Here is a 21,712-nt window from a genome sequence, read left to right on the forward strand (position 1 = left end):
AAGAGAGGAAAGAAGAGCAAAGACCTCCTCATGCTGTCTTTTGTTCAGATATTACTGACAAACCTTAGCTACAAAATTTACAAGCAGGCCAGGGCAGTCTGTCTGACAAGGCCATATAGGGTTTGACTGACAAGAAGAGATGTCTTAACCAGGGACAGCTGCCACTCCAGCTGCACAACCATCCCTGCTGGGGAACAGCCTAGCACTTCTCCCACCAACTGAAAAATGCTGTAGTTTACAACCAATCAGTGACAACAGATCAAACTAGGCTGTTCTCACTCATCAATTCAAGTCTTAAGATAACATCCATTATTCTCCAACATTTGAAGCCATCCAGTAAGTTCCGAGTAAGCTAGCTCAGACAGCCCTGCGCTTCTCTGTTTCAGAGACCAGTGGGTAACCTTATGTTAGAGCTGGTAGACTTCAGTATCCAGCCCAGTTTCCAGGTTAGCCATGGGTTTTATTAGGTAGTCTGGAGCCTACAACATCCTTACATAATGGAAAAGATGACAGAATATTGTCCTGCAGAACAAAAATAACAACAAAAAAAAAAACAACAGCAAAAGAAGAATCTCTTCTTATAGCCCAACAACAGAGTTGGAAGACCTTGACTCACTAAATACAAGTGTTTTTTAAAGAGGGCAATTTGCAGAAAGTAGTGAGAAGTTCAAATGTATTGCTCAAAATCCTAAATCTTTTATATTATTGTACCCAAGGAACAGCTGCAAACAGTGACCAAATATCTTTGATCTCAACTCCTACTGTAGCATAGTGGCAACTGGGATGGCATAACTTATTTTTGTGCATTCTTAATACCTGCTTTGATACAATACAGTAAGTACGGCCCTCTTATTTTCCAGTACTTCGAAATTCTAACAACAACTGAATTTTAACTAAATTAAATCCCTACTGCACAACAAACTGCAACACGTACCTTTGCAATCTGATCAAACTTTCCAAAAAGTTCGTTGAGCATCACTACTAGTTCCTTAGGAGAGCAGTCACTGGCAAGGCGAGTAAATCCTACAATGTCTGCATAGAGAATGCTAGACAAGAACAAAAGAAAACAAACAAAAAAAAGACAGCTGAAATATGAAGATGTGTCTATTCCACAGACAGCTGAACTATTAAAATGCACTTAACAGAAAGCACATCAGCCTTACGAACACAACTCCAGAAAATAAGGCTAAGTATCTCAACTCATTACAAGTTCAGTAGACATTATCTTTCAACAACAGGAAAGAAGTTCACTTCAGCCTGAAGTCTGTCTCTGATTTTCAGTTTCACTGGACAATATGCACTAAGAAATTAGCAGCTTATATTAACAAAACACTTCTAGAGTTTCAACTTACCTAACATTTTCATGCCTTTTTACATATAAAATGTGGAAGTTGTTGTCATGCATTTGCCTATTATCATTGGTTTCCTTTAGTCGCTCTATGATTGCCAGCTTCATTTCCATAGATATATGAGCTGGCAGTATGGATAAAAGCAAATTTTCCTAAAAGGAGGGGAAAAAAATTAAGGATGTAAAACTCTTCATATGCCAATTTTGAAACTGCAGGATTTAGTGACCACAAGAAGGAATTAAAGAGATAAAACCTCTTTATTCAACCAGCCTTTGAGAAATGAATGTCACATTCTCCAGAAAAGACTGTTCCATTTCAGTTCTCAAAAACATTGATTTTACAACTAAGTAAGGGTGTTGCATTCTTTTTTATTTTCTTCCTTGTGACTTAGATGCCACATCACTCTAACTATGAAACAGAAGAAACAAAATAAAAATTAAAAAAAATCAATATCACTACAATTTCTAGATAAATTAAAACCATTCCCACCCCAGCCAATCCCAGGATTACATTAGCATTTTCTGATAACACTTCTGATAAAAGCTTATGTTCTGTAACTAGTGACCTACACAGTATTAAAAACCCTCAAACAGAGCAAACCAGCAACTGATGCCATTGAAATGAAACTCTTCTGAGCCAAGCGAGAATAAATCTTTTCATAAACCACTTACATTATTTGCATATTCAGCATATTATCAGTTACACTGGCTTTGTCTTAAAAGCCTTTTCTTCAAAGAAGACAGCATGAAGCTGCTGGGCAGAAGAGGAATACAAAAGAATAGTACTCTTAATCCAGGAAGGGCTCTGCTGCTCCATAGGCACAGTCACCACAGAATAGGAAACGCTGCGTGGAGCGGCTCCAAGCAGGAACTTTTTCTGATGACAGTGCCAGCAAAGCCAGAAGATTGTGTAACTGAGTAAAACTCTGTCCCTTCTGCCTAAAACTTTGTCCCCTTTTCCCAAGCAACTGTGCAGCAGTCCACAGACGGGAACAAGCTGCCAGGATTGCTTAACCAGCACTTGCCACCAAAAATAAATGCCTTGGGATCACAGGGAAGGAGGAGTCCATCAAGCACCTGACTAAACTAGCCCTAGACAGCAGTTTGGCTCGAGACTGCCTCCCAGAACTAGAAACGTCTCCTTTCTCTCCTCCAGCGTTTTATTATTAGGAGAGTCAACTCTGGGGAATGACTTAAACAAGAACAGTGGCCACTGCATGCAGTGGGGCCATGTGATGCTGACATGTCACACAGCTTTCAAGGAAGTGATGATGAACCCTGACCTGCAGTTCTTGTATTATCTTTATAGGGAAAAAATGGGTGCCAAAAAGGCAACTCAGAATTGTCTCGCACATTGCAACACAGATGAAAAGTAAACTGCCCATAGACTTCAGCTCATCTGCACTTCAAAAAAGCAACCATAAAACTCGTGCAAGTTACCACATCACCCAAGGATAGAAGCACAGTGCTTCTGTAAGCTGCTTAAATACTTCCCCGGCTGTTGCACAGGGAACAGCTTTCTGCCAGGGTTTCCGAGCAGGTTTGTCATCCCATCTCACAAGATTAGCATCAGAGGATAGGCTGCATTAGCAGCGTGGCATTTCTCTTCAATTCACTCAAGTCAGTCACTTCTCAGCCCCTTCCTTTTATCTAGGAACTTGTGGGCAGAGAACTCAGCTCACATCAGCCTTCCAGAGCTGCTGTTCCTAACCCTGCTCGCACCAGGATAAAAGAAAGGCACGCTACTTTCAGCTTTGATACTTCCTTACAATCCTTCCTCAGTAGCAGATTAAAGTTCCTTGCTTACTCTTTAAATACCACCGGAGTTTAGAGATATAAATGTTATCATACTCCAAACTGTAATATATTATATGATTTTTTTCTCACTTAAGTTTCAATTTTCTCCTTGTACCAAAAGAAAAACCGTTTGTGAGACAAGAAAATAAAAGAAGAAACAATACTGCAGAATTTCAAAGAAAATCCATAACAAAGGGAAGCACAAAACTTGAAATTACCTCACAAGTATCTGTCAGGACATTAAGGACATGTTCTTTTGGGTTACCTTAGGTCAGTCCCATCAACCTTTAGTGCTAGGAAATACAAGTTAGCTGAAATAACTCGCAGCTACATCCTTGCTACAAATGCTGTGATTTTCATACAGACAAGACGTATGCAGCAGCTTCCTCCTTTGAACTTCCTTCTTTTGTTACTAATGGCACAACTTTTATTTTTGATATGAGGTGGGTATAACGAAGATTGGCCCAAGCCTTTCTATGAACATTAATCACAAACCGATTTGAGAAACGAAAACAAGCAATTCATAGCGAGAATCACGTCACTCACTTGTTGCCTCTTCTCAATCTTCAGTTTCATTCGGACCTGAATGCACTTTAATGTGTATCTGTACAAATCCCACGAAGCAACCTGCATTTGGCGTTTGTGAAATGCACCCATCAAATTACCACAAAGGAAAATGACAGCATTGGCAAGTACCTGCACAAGAAAAATATTTACCTACTGCAGAACGGTCACTGATATTTCCTCAGTACGCTTACTTGCTCCTTAAAAATAATTGATCCCAGGCATCGTTCCATTTTCCCCTTACCTTCTTACACACCAAATGACAGCATTTCCATTGGCCAGGATGTACCTGGACAACAGAAGCTAACTTACACTGTAACGGGCACTCCTGGGGGAACATACAGTAGAACAATGAAACAACTCTGCTGTATCACTTAACACTTATTTGCAGACACCAGTGATTGACTTTGGGAGAATACAGTCTACAAAACCATGCATCAGCATGCTGTGTGAAGTCTGACAAATATCTGCATTAAAAGAGCAGGGTGCTGCTTTGAACACACCCTATAAATAAGGGCCAGGAGCTCTGAAAGGTTCCTGTAGCACTCCCACACCCTTTTGATCCACCCAGTAGGCAGTGTCAGATGAAGATAGGACCCATCTGAACAGCACAGATTGGGAAGAAAGATTGTGACAAAGTTTGTCTTATGTTGAGTAACAGTTAAGAAATTCTGCTTCTTCCACTTAAGTCAGAAAATCAAAATGTATTATAAATGAACCTAAATACATTTTAATTGAAAGCATGCAAAATAGACATGGGCTTAAGATCCAAATCCTTGAACTTAGTGGAAGTTTGGAACTTAATCTAAACAGAACAGTTAGGCCAATATCAAATGGTAACATGACTAGGAGATTTAATCACTTAAAGTAGCTTTTCCTTACCTGAAACAGAATGGATCCCTTATCTGCATGAGAATCTTTGGATAATACACTTAGCACAATAATATGGGAGAGAGCAGAAAGAACACTAATTATGACTGCAGCTTTCATCCCAAAGGGTAGCATGGTATAAACTGTGAAGATTATGAACAGAAAAAATGGCACCTGTAGAAAGGGGGAAAAAAACAAAACAGTTAATCACACATTATTATGTGTTTAACAAAACTCACTAAAGAAGGAAAGTAGTAGCATTCTTCTCATTTTCAAGCTGAACAATGAAATATTGACATTTCTAAAGCAGAGTTAAAAACATAATAAAGGAAGTAGGCCTAGAAGCTTTGAGGGAATTAGTAGTTATAGATTCAAAAATAAAACAATAAACATGACATATCACTTAATTTTTTCTGTTGTCCTTGCCCTTTACTCTTAGCTCTTCCATTACAGTTGAAGATGCACTTTATGTATCAGGAAGAGGGCATTGCAAGGACAGCAAAACTGAATAGAATGGAACTTCTCACCTTCTCCAAGTTAGTATTTTAATCTTAAAAGCACCAGGTTACTTGTTTAGTTCTCCATATTTGATAAAACCCAAAGCCCAAATAATAGCTCCCAGTGCTGACACAAGAGAATAATCACTATTGCCACCAACTATGTATTTAACAGCAGAGATTTTACAAAATGCACGATGTTCTGCTATACTCCTAGGGATAAGAAGGAACGTCTACAGAAGTTATATCCGTATTTATAGATTTGTTATAGCATTAGTCCATAGACACGGAAAGCAACAATTCCAATCAGAAGAAAATACGGCAGTGTTTCTGGCTCAGCTCTATCTCCCCATTGCAGCTCAACTCAGCTCTGCTGCTCAGAGCAGCAACTTCCTTCAAGGAAGCTTCATGGCCCAGACTACAGTGAAATGCTTATCAGCATAGATTTCTTCACTGAGACAGAAAGTAATAAGCAAACAAACAAATAAAAGTTTTCATCCAACTAAAGTAACCTTTTAAACGTTCATCTTTACTATTTCATTTGCACCAAAAACTTCCTCTACGATACGTACAACCATCATCAGATCATTCTGAATGATGTGCAGTATTTTTATAAGCACAGACAAGCAGAGGTTGAACTGCATTTAAATAGTGGCCTCAATCTGTGATAAATTAAGAACTTGCAGTAAAATTTTGGAATTCACCTATTCGCTTCTGCTTTCTAATCTATAGTTGCCTTATATTTTTTGCTTTATATCAACATTATTACCAAGTGACAACGACACAAGCCACTGGGTTGCAGCACTGAAGGCAACAGAACCAAATATTGCTTAATTACATGTTTTTACCTATAATTAATAACTAGATTTTGGTGTTTTTTTTTTTCCTTAAGATGATATCTTCTTTCTTAAATCAAAAAATGCTGAATAGCAACTGTAAATACTGGATTCGGGCCATAATACAATCAGATATGGGTTGTTTAACTCATGATTTATATCTTTCTTTATCTGAAATAAAGAGGGGAAGGGGAAGAGTCAGTAAAACAAGATAAAAACTCTATTTTATTAAAAACTCTTCTGTTTATATTATGAGAGCTTAGGAGGAGTTTCCTACAGATTATGGTATTTTTGGCATCATGAAATTGCCAGTCTTCTGATCAGAGACACCAAGTAACGAACTTGAACCACACCCAGCTATGCTAGGACATGTCATTAATTCTTATTGTTCACCTCTCCCACTGAAGTGAAAACATGCTCTCTAGGGCACACCCAGTTCTAGAGTCCTTTACACATTTCTTGAACACCACTTTGACACACAGAAATTAAGAAAAGCTAGCATTATTAATGCAAAATTCTCTTAAAAATGAATCAATAAATATTAAGTTTTAACCTGATTACATGGAAATAAAATTACAACTGAAAGATGCAGTTCCTAAATAGAAGCGTGCAGTTACACAGTCTTCTTAGCTGAACTGTATTTTCATGGTCAGAAAACAAACTAAAACTGACCACAGTATGAACTAATCCAGGAAAGCATGCTAAATCTCAGAAAACCAGCTTTATGCAGTTATAATATTCAGAAAAAATAAAGCCAAAACAAAAGCCAAAAAACAAAAAAAAACAAAAGCAAAAACAAGCCAATCCACACGTAGTGACTGCAGGTTTTATAGTAAATACTTGAATAATCAGAAAATACATACCTGTTCCCATGCTGAAAAATAATTTTCTCGTTCAAGAAGAGGAATGTAACCTATCGCTAAGAAGCAAATCCAAATGGTAACTCCAAATAACGTTAGCCATCTCCGAAATAAGGATTCGATACATAAAAGTAAGTACATGACTGAAAATATGACAAGAACAGCACATACTGCAATAATGAAGGCAAGATGAACATGTGCTTCCTGAAAAAGCAAAAGAAAGCATTATGTTTGCTCCAACCTTCTCCATTAGACAAAAATGGAAAATTCATCTGTACTCTCCCAGAAACAGCTAAGCTCAGAACTCAGGTGAGCATAGTGTAAGAGCTGCGGCAGCATTAACGCTTTCTGCTATTCATACATTCAGAGACAATAAATGCTATTGTAGATATCCAGTCTACCCAGTTTCACCATTTCCATTTCCCAAACTAATCTTTTTGTTGTTGTCTTTTAAGATAAGCTTTAACTCTGAAAAATGCATTTAAGGAATTCAAGCTTTGCTAAAAGTGGTGTAACAGTTCTTTTCCAAGTTTTACAGAGGATGACTTGCAAAACACATGAATATTGTTGCTACTTTCCTTTTTTAAAGGAATAAAAGTGAAACAGTTTACGAGTACAATTGGTACGATTAAATCTCTTTAGCAATTAACCTAAAGACACACTCTCATGCAGCACTGCATGTGGAGAGCAGTGTTAGAAGGCAATAAAGGACTTTAACAGCTTCCTCATCACCCTTTTACAATGTTATCTTTAGATCAGCTCCCCTTTTTAACAGCTGTCAACTGGGATTACTTGAAGAACATGAAAATTTTTATTTTACTTTTTTAATTTTAAACAGAATCATAATATGCAAAACTGCAAATTTCTTTAAGCTGCATCTTTCCTATGCCTACGGGATCCCTACACTTTGCTAAATGAATACTGACCAATACTCACATCTTTGACAAAAAAGATTATAATTAGTGTAGTCCAGAAGATGATGGCAATGAAGAGCAGCAATAGCAGGAGTGGAAGCTGCTGGCTTGTATAGCGGTACTTCTCATAGAGAGGGTCTGTTATCCTGCAGTCATCACTTTCATTGAAGAAATATTTACCCCTAGCTGGCATTTTATCCCAGGCTGGCCACTATTCCTCTCAGTTGCCAATGCACACACAAGGACACAGCTGAAACTCCTGCTTCACAGAGAATGTTTGACTCGTCACTGTTGCCTCTGCAATCTGCAGCCGCACCGAGTAACCCGGGCTCTCCGGTTTGACTTCTCATGAGCATGAACTTCAGATTCCCAACACTTACAAAAGCAAGACAGTCAGTCTTCCCAAAACCAGCAGTTTCATACATGAATCTCTAAATCAGTGCATATTTGTGCTGCTTGGATTTTTTTTATGGCTTTTTTTTTTTTTTACTCCAATTATTATTTTGCAGGACTTCTTTCAGCAAGCTCGAATTTCACTTCCTGGGATGAGCTCTGTTGAGAGAAGATAAAATTAAATTAATTGACTTCAGCTGAACAGACACAGTGTTCCACAAGAAAAGGAAAAAAGCACCTCCTTTCACACTGTTTTGACTAAAAGGAAAGAAAATGAGAAAATAATATAATTCTGTCCAAGCCAAAATTCACTCAGCTATATGAAAAAAAAGACACTCAGCATCAAGCCGCGCATACTGCATTCATCTCCAGTTAATAGTGTTTCTGCAGCAATCGGTGTGCTCTATTAGCAATGAACATTAAGGAACAAACTGTATTGTTAATTACTAATGACCAATGCTTTCCAAATAGATTCACGAATATAACTCATTCTGTGCCAAAAGACATAAAGCAAAACAAAAAAGCAGGGGGATGGGATGGAGGGAAGCATGAAAAACAGGCTTTCAGGAGAAGTTTTATTAGAACTTGATAACAGGACGGCGGCTTCTTTGTCACTTGACTGCCGTCACCATGGTGCCTATTTATCTGGGGAGAAAGAACTAGCTGAAACGAAACCCAAATTCTAGCCAGTTACTGTCAAAAGACAAAACGTTTAACCACACGTGTTCACACTGCATTCACATTGCAATCAGGAGTGGTATGAAAGAAAAATAGTTTCAGAAAGCATACTGAATGATTTAGCCTATGTAAACACAGCCAAACATTAATATACCACCCTTTCACTAACAACCAAGAAGGAATAAATAGACGTTCCATACTGAGACCGGACCAAAAAAAGTGAATTTCTGCAGAAAAATGAGAAAATAACCTCTTGCTCACAGTGTATCATAAACTTGCATTAATCATAAAAAGCTGTGTTGTGTGTGCAAATGCATCACAGAAATCATTGACAGTCAAAGTAAAGGAGAAGCCAAGACAAGATTAAAATAGTCACATCGTGCTCCAATATCATCTTATCCACGTCATACAGGTGACTGCCAAATTGCTTCACTCCAGCATAGGATGGTTTCTTCAGAAAAATACATCAGAAGTTGCAGACAGTGGGACAAATCTCCATCTGAATTAGCCCTTCAGTGGGAAAGATGATACACTGCTGGCAGTGGGAAGGTTTCAGCTGTAACTCACTCCAAAGACAAAAAATTCACTACTCAGAAGACAAATTCTTTAATATAATTGCAGAAAACTGATTTTTATGATAATAAATATTTTGAGATGCCTTTTTTCCCCCCTCCAGCTTGCAAAATCAAATCTGTTGTCTAAAAATAACTATTAATTGCTAAGCAGTCATACATTCACAATTATGAGCCACATACAATCCTATCTCGGACTACTGACTCTGAAATCCAGGAAGAAAATGAATTCACAGCTTTCATTCTGCAATTTATTCTTCTGATCACGTCCATGAAAAGACCCCACCAGGGACAATCTATTCTACGGAACTACACCGTGGCTCTCGTTCAGTTGTCTAATTAGTTCTAACATTAGTTCAAAAGATGAAAAAGCTGTTAAATATTAACTTGGAGCTCTCTCTGAATATCATTAAAGAGTTTTACAAGACACAAAGTCAGAGATGTGTCTTGTCAATGACTTAATTGCTTTTAATAGTACAGAGAGTGCTAGCTTATCAATTCATTTACTCCTTCGCTGATAATCACTGACATACACATAATTACGAACAAGGCCTGGGTCATAGCATTTTCTTCTCAAAAACTCTGTTAAGTACAAAAATCCCAAAACAGTACTTCATAGTTTAACAGGAATCTGTAATACGCTACCAAAAACTTTGAGATAATTCAGTTCAAGACTAGATTCAATTTGCACCCCGTGTCCACTGTCACTGCCAGAACCCTGCTGAAAAAGAACCACACAGCAACTTTTGCTCCTCCAAAACTGTAAGCATTGTATGACTTGTTTTAAAACAAACAAACATTAGATATTAATTCTTTCCAGTAATTTAACTTACTTAAAAAACAAATCTTCTGTTCACGAAGCTGACAGACCTAGCTGGAAGTCCCCACTTTAGGTGCCCTTCCTTCGAACTCTTTCCTAAAGCCATCTTAAAACACAGAAGAAAGACCTGGGAGAGGAATAAATCCAAAGAATTTTCTGTCTCACAGATGACAACGCAACATCACCGATGGAAGGCACTCCTGCTTAAGTATTTAAGGATCACATGAGCACTGTTCCTCAACAGTACCACTTTTACTTTTTTAGGTCAGCTTCTTGGAGATTTGGTGTTCTCACACCACAAGAGAGGTGTAACCCTGAAATGGTGACAGACCACAAAACCCAACAGCACTCCCAGAAATACCAGCAGCAAACACAGCAAGCCAAGCAGGGACTAGATTTGGAGCTCTGGTCATCACCTTAACAAGAAAAAGCATCCTTTCTTTGGAAGTCTTCCCTTCTATTCTGGAGAATTGGAAAGGAGAAGGAACAATTTGTCAACAAGATTATTTTGGTATGTGTATATAGAAAATAACCCAAACAGCATGGATGGGAAACTGCACTGAGAACTGACAAGAATGCCTACAAAAGAAATACACAACATTCAGTCAGATCCAGATGAGCTCCAGACATCTGCATGCCAGTTAATGTGACAAACACAAGGTCAGATGAATGCATCTCTCCAACCAATACGCAAGAACTCCAGATGTGATCGACAAAAACAAATAAACAAACAAGAAAAACAACAACCGAAGACCCACAGCAGTAAGACACCTTCCAGAACCTGAATCAGAACTGCTACAGTAGCCTTGTAAATCCATTCTGGTTCAAGCCAATGGAAACAAAGCTGCATTCATATTCAGCAACAGAAACTTACTTAGGTAAGCACTAGGCTGGATTTGGCACACACACACGAAGGCACACAGCCTCCTCTGGCTCACCAGGGAAAAAAAGACAATGTTTTCTACAGATCTGCTTATTTCTGAAGGCTCTACGCTTTGCTTTCCATTAAAAACAATCGTCAGGCATTGCTAAACTCTCCAGTCTCCTACTGACAAAGCTGTAGGATTTTGTTATAACAGACTGTGGAAGCTACCTGGAACAGAAGTTCCAGGCTTGGACTGGAGCTCTTCTGTTCTCTGGCACTAGCAAGCCTGTCCACAGTGCTTTGTGTCAACACAAAACATTTTCTTAGGAATCGGCCTGGACTCAGCAGTCTCAGAATAGTTTTGAGTGCACAACAGAGCCTAGAGAGACCAAGTGCTTAAAACAAAACAAAAACAAAACTAACAGAAACATGATATCACAGGCTACACTAACAAGTAATACTACAAGAAGTCAGAGTAAACTCCTTCTTTTACAGTTGGCTTAAGATAAGTGATTACAGAAAAGCAAGTCTGGTCACAGGGAAAAACTAATCTGGAACCTCACACCACACAAACAACAGGGGGTGATCAAACTCCTGTGCCCTCACGGCTGCAAGAACTTACCTCACCTGCCATCTCCAGCTTTGTCCTGAGCAGCATGCACCATCTCACTGGGGAACAGCCTTCCTCCAGCCATTTGCTTGCAGATAAATTTTCATAATAGAGCTAGTTACTAAACAAACCATTTCTCCCACCTTCTTTTCCAGATAGGCCAATGCTGCTTTCTGAGGTGTATCAGTGCTCTATTTTCCATTCTAATACCTGACAACGACCCAAATTACTTTGTCAGTGCCTCAAATTTCATTCCAGGTGAGTATCTGTAATTAATGTAATTGTTTGGGAGATAGAGGTGATTTCTGCCTCCCAGTGACTTATTCAGCCCTATATGTGCATTCTGCATCCAGTGCAGATAAACATGCACTGAACAGCGAGTAGAAATCAAGTGAATTTTTTTTCTGTTGACCTGAAATGGAATCACATCACATTCCTGCATGTCATAAGCCATTTAAAGCCTCTGGCCCCGAAGGCCTAATTTCTCCGAAACAATATTAAATGGGTAAATGCTATGAAGCCCTGGGCTTCTTTAGATGCCTCTAAAAATATACTGAGATCAAAAGTTCAGCTTAAACCTTTGTCCTGGTAATAACTGAGGTGTCTTGCCCCTGGGTCCCAGATCTCTCCACAAGCAGGAGTTAGGGATATCTGTTCAACAGCTCTTTGTTTCACCTCCAGCAGCCTCTCCTGCAGCTTGGGCAAACATCTTACCTTCAGAAAGCCCCTAGTTCCCCCTGCCTGCTTAGGGCTGGTTTTCTACCTGCACCCATCTCCTGGCCGTTCACCCTGCACTTTCCATCTACTCCTCCAGGAAGTGGCAGAGGCTCACCAGTTTTCCCCCACGGTACGCAGAAGCATTTGCTTCAGCAACATTGCTCCGGCCCTTTTCTATTTCCTTCTATGTTTGTAACATGGTGCGGGTCACACGTCAGCCCAGTAGGATGGGGTAACTTCAGCAGCTTCCTTTCCCGCAGCTGCCTGCAAGGATCAGTGCCAGGGCAGGGCGAGCAGGGAGATCTCAGGCTTTGAGGGAGCAGCAGAGAGCTTCACATCACTGAGGCTTTCCTGTGGCACAAACAGTATTCTTCCTCACTGACAGTGCAAGGCAGAGCAACAGACAGAATGATATGCTACCTGATACAAAAATCAGACTGATAACAGCAGAAAGCTCTTGGTACGGCCCTCCTTTATTCTCTTGATCTACAGAGCACAAACCATTTTCAGGTGCTAGCTCTGTCTCAGACCGCAGAGTGGATCTGGCAAAGCTGTATCCTCCCACTCAGTCTCTCATTCATGACTGCGATGCAGATGGCCAGGAATCGCATCCTTTCTCCCTTTTCCTTAAAAGTATTATCCCTACAGCTGCTGTTCAAGTCAACATCTTTCCAAGCAGGATCTGAGTGTGCAGCAGTTCTGCTTTCCATTTGGAAATTATCAATGCAGTCGCAAACACATTCTTGGTAACTGCCTCAATAGTTCTAAAAGTACTTATTTTTCCACTTAGCTGTTCATTTGCCAAGAACTCAAATCTTGCTGTTCACTAAACAGCAGTCTCATCAATGAAACATTAAAAACAATCCCTAATAGCAAGAATCAAGTAAGATGATATCTACTGCCTTATTCCTCTCCATAACCACAGCACAAAAGCAAGCAGAACCAGTTCTTCTATTTTTAACTACTATGGTATCAAAGAAAGAGGATACACTTTTAATTTTTATTCCATCTTTTGTTTCACGCAAATGTCAACAGTGTTTCTGAAATGACTTCAGCAATTTGCACGACAAGAGTGATTGCTGACCATAATTACCCATTAGCAGATATTACAAGGGAATTGGGAATCTCTAAATACCAAATAGGATTATTGAAAGAGTATTGCTAGATGAGTTATGAAAATCAGACAAAAATAATCTACAGTCCAGCAGACCGCACAACTCATTTAGATTGGGAAACAAAGGTTTGCAATCCTTTTGGATTGTGAGTACATCATAGCAGTCACCATAGGAAACACCGCCCACGCTAAAGACAACTTCCTTTCAGAAGTTGCTTCCAAGTGCTAGCCTGCAGCCCTCTTGGACTTTTCTACTCCTAGGAGGATATTAAAAGGAGAACTGACGTTTTTAATGACTTATCTGCTATCAGCAGTAAATGTCACGTGTGCAGGTAAGTCTCTTTACAAAGGTAAATCATTTTTACATTTTGAAGCCTTTCATGTGACATTCCACCTTTCTTATTTATGTTTAATTTCTGGAGAGGTTCTTCTGGAATACAGAAACAAATCTTATCTAGATTAACCTTCTATTTTCCACTCATCACTCAAAACTCACTTTACATACAAAACAGTCTGTCAATTGGAAAAAAAAATCAGGAGGTAGAAGTAGCCCCACCACTCATCAGAATGCTCACTATTAATGAAACAGAACAAAGGTTAAAATATGACATTATGACTATGCACTTTGAGAGCTGTAACAGTAGGGCTAAACACTCTGCAAAGAAAGATTAAAACAAACTTTTTCTATTCACATTCTTTTCTGAATAGATTGCTGCTTCTTGCGCTGCTCATTCTACAGTAGCCTTTAAAATCAGAACAAGATGTGCAGTAGTAATTTAAAAATGATTTTCCAGTCACTAGCAGAAGTGGAAGGTGTGAGACTTCAGAGGGTATATTCTCCCCAACCCAAGTCACATAGGTGGCTCTGAACGCCAGAAGGAGGTCTCCCACCCAGGCCCCTCTCCTGAGGCACAAAGCCTCCCCGGGCACCCAGTAGCTTCGGGGCTGAGCTGGCCACCAAAGCAACAGCGAGTCAGTCAGCCTTGGTGGTCACGTCTCTGTCATGGTGCTGGAGTGTGTCAGTGAGCGAAGGTGGCTGCAGAGCTCTGAGCTGGCCTAGCATTTGGAAAGGCACCAGGCAAACCGCATGTAGGAGAGCTTGGCAACTGACTCACCCCTTCCCACGGGTCTGCAGCCCAAGGAAAGCACAGCGATAACATCACCTCTGGATCTGGGGCAGGGTGGTGGTGTTCGTGTCTAAATACCATGATGGTTACAGGATCTGCTTTGAGGATAAGATAAGCTGGTAAGGAAGGAAAAAGAATCCATATAGCCTCAGCAGTGCAACTGAATTAGATGGGAGGGTTTGCTAATGTTCCAAGATGGTTTACTGTGCAATGACAGTTCAACCAAAAAATCTATTAGGCCTTATAATTAACTTCTATTTCTATCTCAGCAGGAAAAAAAAAAGAAGCCCTTTCATAATGCTGATTTTCATAAGCAGCCAACTCTAGGGTGTAAAACAACATATCACATAAGAAGGAATTCAGCTGTGCTTTCTATCTTCCAAAGTCCAAGGTGCGTGATTGCTTCATGAGTCCCAGACACTCTGTCCTATCTCACTGATAGATTTTCTGACTTTAACTGGTTTAAAATTGAACTTACAACTACAAAAGTCAATATCCCACTTACACTAGGTTCTCAGTGATCTATTTAAAAGTCATATCTTTGAACACCATGTCCTCAGAAGTCCGGGTAAGTTTTCATTGTATAATTTCCACTTTTCTTTTTTTCCAGACTCTAGATTTTTGGAATAATGAACAGCACAGACATTCATATCAAAAGCAGAATGCTTGCAGTTTTTTGTAGTAATAAAACAGCAATATTAAGCTACATATAAGACATTTGGAAAAAGAAAAAAACCACCAAAAACCTCCCCAGCATATTTAGCTTGAAGACTACAGGTAAAAATAGCATTTACTATACAGAAAAACCTCAATATTTCCTATTGAATATCTATAATTTTAAGAGAAATTGAACTCCCTGATGCTTTCAGATTTTTTTAATGAGGGTGGGGAGGAAATACATTACAGTAAGTAATACTCAGTCAAAACTGAAATTAGCGCTAAGAAAAGAAAAATCACTTTGAGAGGTAACATTCAAACTGACAAGATTCTCTCAGACGTCATCATTTAGGATACAGAACTATAAGCATACGGCAAACTGAACAATGCTAAGGCTGACAAGCTACCCTAGCTCAGCTGAATTACACCTAGAATTGAATCTCTCTCATTCATATAGCAATGCTTAAATATGCCTCTGTTTTTCTCTCTCACTAAAGCAATCAAGAAGCACAGACTGCTGATGTGACAGAGCCAGAGTACACGGATGTAACTTGACTCTTCTAATTACAGCTAGGTATGCCAGGAGATGTTCAAAAAAATAAATAAATCACAGCAACTGCAACAGGCATCCCACGTTACCCTTATCTTCCCCCCCCCACCGTCTCATTTAGTTATTTAGGGGGAGTGTTACAGTTCCAGATAAATGTGTGTTTCCCACCTCTAGGGTAAATAGTATATTTGCACAGAACAGGTGCAATCATAATACGGCAAGGGATAAGGGGCACGCTGTGGGCGGGAGGAAGATAAAACCTGTCCTGAGCAAGATAAGAAACCACTTGCTGTTTAGATTTAGGTTCAGTTCAACTAAAGACAGTGAAATAGAGAAGCAGGCTCAAAGATGAAAACCTCTTTTCTCTCTGCAGTACTTCCACACACTGAGTAGAAATACAGACAGACATAGCTGTGGCTGCACAAATGCACTGAACCCAACCACCTTGCTTTCTCAGGCTTTTCTTTTTTTTCCAGACTTTAGATTTTTGGAAGCATGAACAGCAAAGACATTCATATCAAAAATATGTCACCGAGTAGTAGGTAACCGACCTGTAGGGCTGCTCAAGGCATGAATCAGTACTATTTTCCTAATATACTCTGTCTTCAAAAGCTGTTACAGAACTAAGCATTTTTCTAAGGAATTTTATCAAACAGCATCAACAAAATTCAAGAGTAAATAATAATACAAGAACCACATTGCTCATGTTTGCTGCCGAAGGCAAAGATTGTTCTTTCCATCTGATCTTCTGCTTATTCATCTGCAGCATTCTTCGCGTTAGTATTCCTCCAGAAGCAAAGAGATCTGCAGGCAGCTTCACTTCAGAAGTGAAACTCAGCCCAAGGCCGAGAGATGGACAACGGAAAGGAAGCAACTCTGCATCAGTACCTAGAACAATGCACTGCACAGTGCTACTAGGGTACAAATATTTCTATTAAGGTATAAAACGCCTGTCAAGTTTCAGAAAGCAAAGCTTTCCTGACATTTATGAAATGGAGGAAAGGAGGCACTAAATCCTATCCCTCTTTGTTTAATGACTACTACTTAAACACTAAGTCCTATGGAGTACGTGTTTTTAAAAAAAAATCTTACTTCTATGCACTATTTATTATGAAGGGATTTTAACGTTCCCCAAGCACCTTCAAATATCAACCATGCAATATTGGTCACACCACCACATCTGGGCTTTACAGCCAAAACCAAAACTAAAACTAACACTTGCAATGAGGAAGTTCCCTCCCTTGGAAGGTAAATGTGAAAGCACCACACTAAGGAGACATGCTTACATTTCTAACAGGAAGCATTGTTTCTGCAGTTGTACCCTACCTCAGGGCACAACAGCAGCCAAACAAGCACTGTTCTTTTAAGAAAGTTTTGAAAAAATACAGTATTAGATTTTTTAAAAGGCCCTTAACAGACTCATTCTGAAATAAACTACCACAAATGGGATGCAAACTTCCGAAATCTTGTATTCTTGGTCATACTTTAGGCAATGCAAACTTCAAAATTGTTGTATAGGAGTTGTACACGTTTGTCATTCACCCAGACTACATGCTATGGATGCCTGCGTAGGTACTTTGGGATCTTTGAAAGAACAAAAGCAGAATAAGGCTCTCCATGTTGTACTGCTCCACAGACAGCCCGCATACCTCATGAGAACTGTCTGCACTGTAAGCTTTGATCGTCTGTCGAGGTACTGTAACTGCTGAACACAAAGCTGTGACCAGTATCATTCTTCTTGTTTCATCTTATCCTCCATCTTTTATTTTCAAAGCTTTGCTTGGCAGCCAACCCCACTTTTTTCCACACTAGCAGGCTACTGGAAAGCCACATCATGTGAAGCACTGACTCACTAAGGGAAATACTGGTGTCTCAACAGGCAACAGCTGAAACAAAGCAGATGCTTAAATTAAATGATCCTGGAGCAGCTTAACCCTTGAGATCCACTCATACTAAGTTCAGTTAGCTGGTATTGGAACAGAAATAGTTACTACCAAAAACTTGAAATAATTTGATAATTACAGCAAAACTTGAGAAAATGACAAAAGTAACTTTTCTTTGAAAAAAAACTAACCGAACAAGAGAAAACCCACAGCTATGCAGTTACTGCTTTGGAGTAAGACAGAGTTCACAGAAGAACTTTCCAAAACAGCAAAGCACAAAGCCACTACCACACAGAAGGTTATCATGCTGATGATCAACATCCCATCAATCCCCAGAGCTGGGTGTGGCCACTGAGAAAGTACTTCTAAGACTGCAACGCTAAGGCTGAGCTGTGCACAACAGGTTACTTGGCGGTGTTATTGTCCTAAGTTTCACTGAGACTCCTGATTAAAAAGAAATAAAATTGTTGTTTGCTTACCATTACAGGCCACAGAATTGATCAACAAAAGTACTATTTCTTCACTCTACTGTGGTCCCTTTAATCATTCTGAAATTTCTGCAGCAGAGGGAGTGCAGCCCTGTCAGGTATGATCCCTGACACCAAATCCTCGAGACACCCCACACACCAACCTGCAACAAGGCAGACAAGAATATTCTAAGGACCACCGCTGATACTAAGAATTTTTCTATTTCTTACCCTCCTAGCTCAAGGAAGAAAAATACTACTCAGTCTCTCCGTAGATAATGAAACTTTGGCCTAGAAAAATCAACACAAGAAAAACTTAAATATTTAACTATACTGGGACAAGTTGCAGAATGAAAGTAACTTGACTGAAGTATTTAATGATAGATGGAAATGTCTGAGATGAAGGTGAAAGGCTGATGAGAGGTATTGCCTTTGCGCTAACTGATCTCAGTGCTTCAAAAGCAATGACAACAAATGACAGTCAGCTAAAAACGGAAGAACATTTTTCTTAACTGATAGCATTCTTGGTAATGAAATCTGTATGCTTTTCCAGTAAGTTTTATTACACGTGAGATGAAACATCAGCAGTTTCACTGAATAAAACAATCTACAATTCAAAATAGCATAACATTAAAAGACCAACTTTTAAATGTTCCTTCCCTGCAGCTTGCAGCTTCAAACAGAGGCTTAGCGACCACCAGCGCGAAAGTGAAGACATTCCAACACTGCCCATTGGCTTTGTCTTGGGGCACAAGAGCAGAAAAGCACATTCCTAAGATGTGGTGAACTGAAAACTTTATGTCCAGGTAGGTAGGTGACCAGAAGACTCATTTAGTAGAGGTTCACTTTGGAAACTGAATGGCAAATGAAACTGCCAAATAGTCTGGGACAAAATGAGCACAGATGCAAAATATTTTATTGTAAAAGGAATTCAAGTAAACCTATAGTAATTTTCTGTTAAATTCTTGCTAGTATATACATACTAAAATCAAAATAGGCACTCAATTTTTCCACTTGTTTCAATTTCTTCTGAATACTTCTTGAAAGCAGTTAGGACTCTACAAAATACAGCAGAAGATTAACACCAATACTTCCCATTTCTGGTAGGAAAATATGCAACATTTACATTTTCCTTCTTTGCAGTTATAATCACTTCAAAACTATCTGCTATAACTGAAACACGTAAGATTTTTATCCTCCTCTATACTTTCCAACTCCTGAGCCCTTCTACTAGGCAAGACATGTATGGTCAAAAAAAGGCATAATCACTCATTTCATCCAATTTCAACCTAGCCCTCAAAATCATCCAAATCTTACTGCATAACACTGCAGTTCTCTTAGAGATCACCAGCTCCCACATGTGAACTTCTGTGGACAATTTCTGGATCTCTGAATTTTTGTCAAGGAAGACAATACACTGTCCTCTTAAAATAAAACAGTATTGTACCTCAAAGGCTTAAGCACAGTGTTATCAGAAAGCATTTATCTTCATTAGCCTAAAATAAGAGATAATAATGATATTTATGCTTTACAATATTTGTATTCTTATCTAAAGACGCCTCTGTCCAAATGAACACATGCACATAGGCACACACACTACATATCTGGACACAATCCCACTCAGCATCAAAGCCTGTGGGAGCATTTCTGTCACAATGGGTTAAAAGTCCAGTATTAAGAACCAGGACAAGTTATAATCAAATCAGATTACTTCTGTACAGCAGTTAGCTCCAGCAAGCCACGTCAACGGGCATCAGAATTTATAAAACTCAGGTGGAAACTGGAGATGATAAAGAGGTCAAGAGTGCGACAAAGGCTGCTGGTAGTCTTGGATCTAAAAGTGAAAGGCAAAGAAAATTTAAAAAAGCAAGACAACATCTCACACAGTTGATCTATCAAGGCAGATAGAAATCACCGAGCATACCATATGCACATGTGTGTATAGGTAGATAAAAATAAGACTTTAACCTCTGTACGTCCTATTAGAGGTACATGTTCAATCTGGAACACCCAAGCAAGTTTCCACTCACACCCTCATATTTCTCTAGCATTAAGGATGACTCCCTGGTCATCAGCAGACAGATGCCTCACACTTCTTAGAAATGGGTTGGTACTGTCCAGGGACAGAGCCAGGCAGCTGCTTACTGGTACTCAGGTGGGACAGGGAGGAGAACACCCAACATTTGGGGTTTCAGAAATTTTATAATGCTTTTTAGAGAAATACACTGTGATGCTGTTTTGAAACGACCCAGAAAGACACAGGTCAGAGAATTTGGGAGTGGAGAGAAAGTATTGAGCATTGATGTTTTCAGCATTTGCGAAAGGGCTTCATCGTTGTAATCTGTATTTGCAGTGTATCTAATTAGCTAGTAGAGGGTTACATTAAAGACTACACCAAATTCCCAAAATTTCACTGAATTCAATTTTGCTTTATTTTTTTTTAAGGATGTTCCTGAAAATACGACTTTCCCCAGAGCCTCTGACAAAAGTTTATATGTAAGATCAACTTCACTGGCATCAAGCTGCCCATCTAGAAGCGTTGTCAGAACCAGGGCCGGAGGACAGCAAGCTTCTGAAACACAAGCACTGAAAACAGAGAGGGCAAGCAAGAGAAGTCTTCTACATCTACAGAGAGGAAAAAAGGTTATTCTGTTTTTGTAGCTGAAGCTTGCCAGCACACGGCACTCTGCTGATAAGCAGCAAGTTTCAGGAAGTGATACGCAGGCTGAGTACTTTGAGCCGTTTTTTGATCAGCAAGACAGACAAACTTCCCCGCGCTCAGCGCTAACCACAGGCACCTACTGCCCTAAGAACCGGGCGCAGGCTGTCTTCCTTCTGACCGAGGCACGTTTAAGCAGTTCCACCATGAGCACTGCACCTTGCTGCTCTAACAGCGGCTGCTTTTCACACCTACCAATTTGTTGCTTACGTCCTGTTGAGCTGGTGGATCAATGGTGCACCGGTTTTGATTTTGGTTTCTTTTTTTCTATTGCTTTTGTTGTTGTTGTTATTTTTTTTAAAGTGTCTATAATGTTTTTCAAGCTAAAACTGCTACAGGGTGAAAAACCTGCAGCCAAGCTGTAATACAAATAATAAAACCTCTTCTCTTTACTGTTTAGCAAAACCTTTTGTCTACTACTTTATTTTTTCATGATTCTTCCTTTGCTTTAGGTCTGTAGTATGAAGAAGTTTGTTCTATGAAGACAGGCATGAAAATAGTTCTCCGTTAATTTTAGAGAGAGTTCATTAACTGCAAGAAATAGCAAATGTGACTTAACAGAAGCTCCAAGGAGAGGGATGGATTACTTTCGTATGACGAAATCCCAGACTTACCGTAGTTCATCCAAATGTAACACCTCCTCAGAGTACAGACCTCCAAAATAACATTCTTTTTGCCAGTTTTACTCAAGACATCTGCTCACTGATCATTCACCAGCACAACAACTAGCCTGTGGAAATTTACATTTCATTGTGGTTATGGAAATCATACAGAAGGTCTGAAAGCAGCAGTTCAGATTCATTTTTCTTCTTCTACAATGCACTCCCCTTCGTGTTTTTCTCTTGGTCCAGTTA

The 21,712-nt window shown here is 39.4% G+C and overlaps 1 protein-coding gene across 11 annotated transcripts in view; it reads right to left on the minus strand.

The window, feature by feature from the left end:
• ADCY7 (adenylate cyclase 7) overlaps positions 1 to 21,712 on the minus strand; it is a 58,165-nt gene that overhangs the window by 19,829 nt on the left and 16,624 nt on the right. For 5 of the 11 annotated variants that reach the window (XM_021408592.1, XM_021408581.1, XM_021408590.1 and 2 more), the window contains exons 2-7: positions 7,709 to 8,238; positions 6,776 to 6,976; positions 4,592 to 4,753; positions 3,692 to 3,841; positions 1,353 to 1,501; positions 935 to 1,046 (exon numbers count right to left, since the gene is read on the minus strand). In XM_021408592.1, the coding sequence (XP_021264267.1) occupies positions 935 to 1,046; positions 1,353 to 1,501; positions 3,692 to 3,841; positions 4,592 to 4,753; positions 6,776 to 6,976; positions 7,709 to 7,879 (945 nt within the window). In that variant the 5' untranslated portion in view covers positions 7,880 to 8,238. Of the gene's footprint in view, positions 1 to 934; positions 1,047 to 1,352; positions 1,502 to 3,691; positions 3,842 to 4,591; positions 4,754 to 6,775; positions 6,977 to 7,708; positions 8,239 to 10,162; positions 10,324 to 14,570; positions 14,678 to 18,151; positions 18,304 to 21,472; positions 21,589 to 21,712 lie in introns of those variants that run through there. The other 6 variants (XM_021408583.1, XM_021408582.1, XM_021408587.1 and 3 more) reach the window with 6 other exon arrangements.

Source organism: Numida meleagris, chromosome 10, assembly GCF_002078875.1.
Source record: "Numida meleagris isolate 19003 breed g44 Domestic line chromosome 10, NumMel1.0, whole genome shotgun sequence".
Classification (NCBI taxonomy): Eukaryota; Metazoa; Chordata; class Aves; order Galliformes; family Numididae; genus Numida; species Numida meleagris.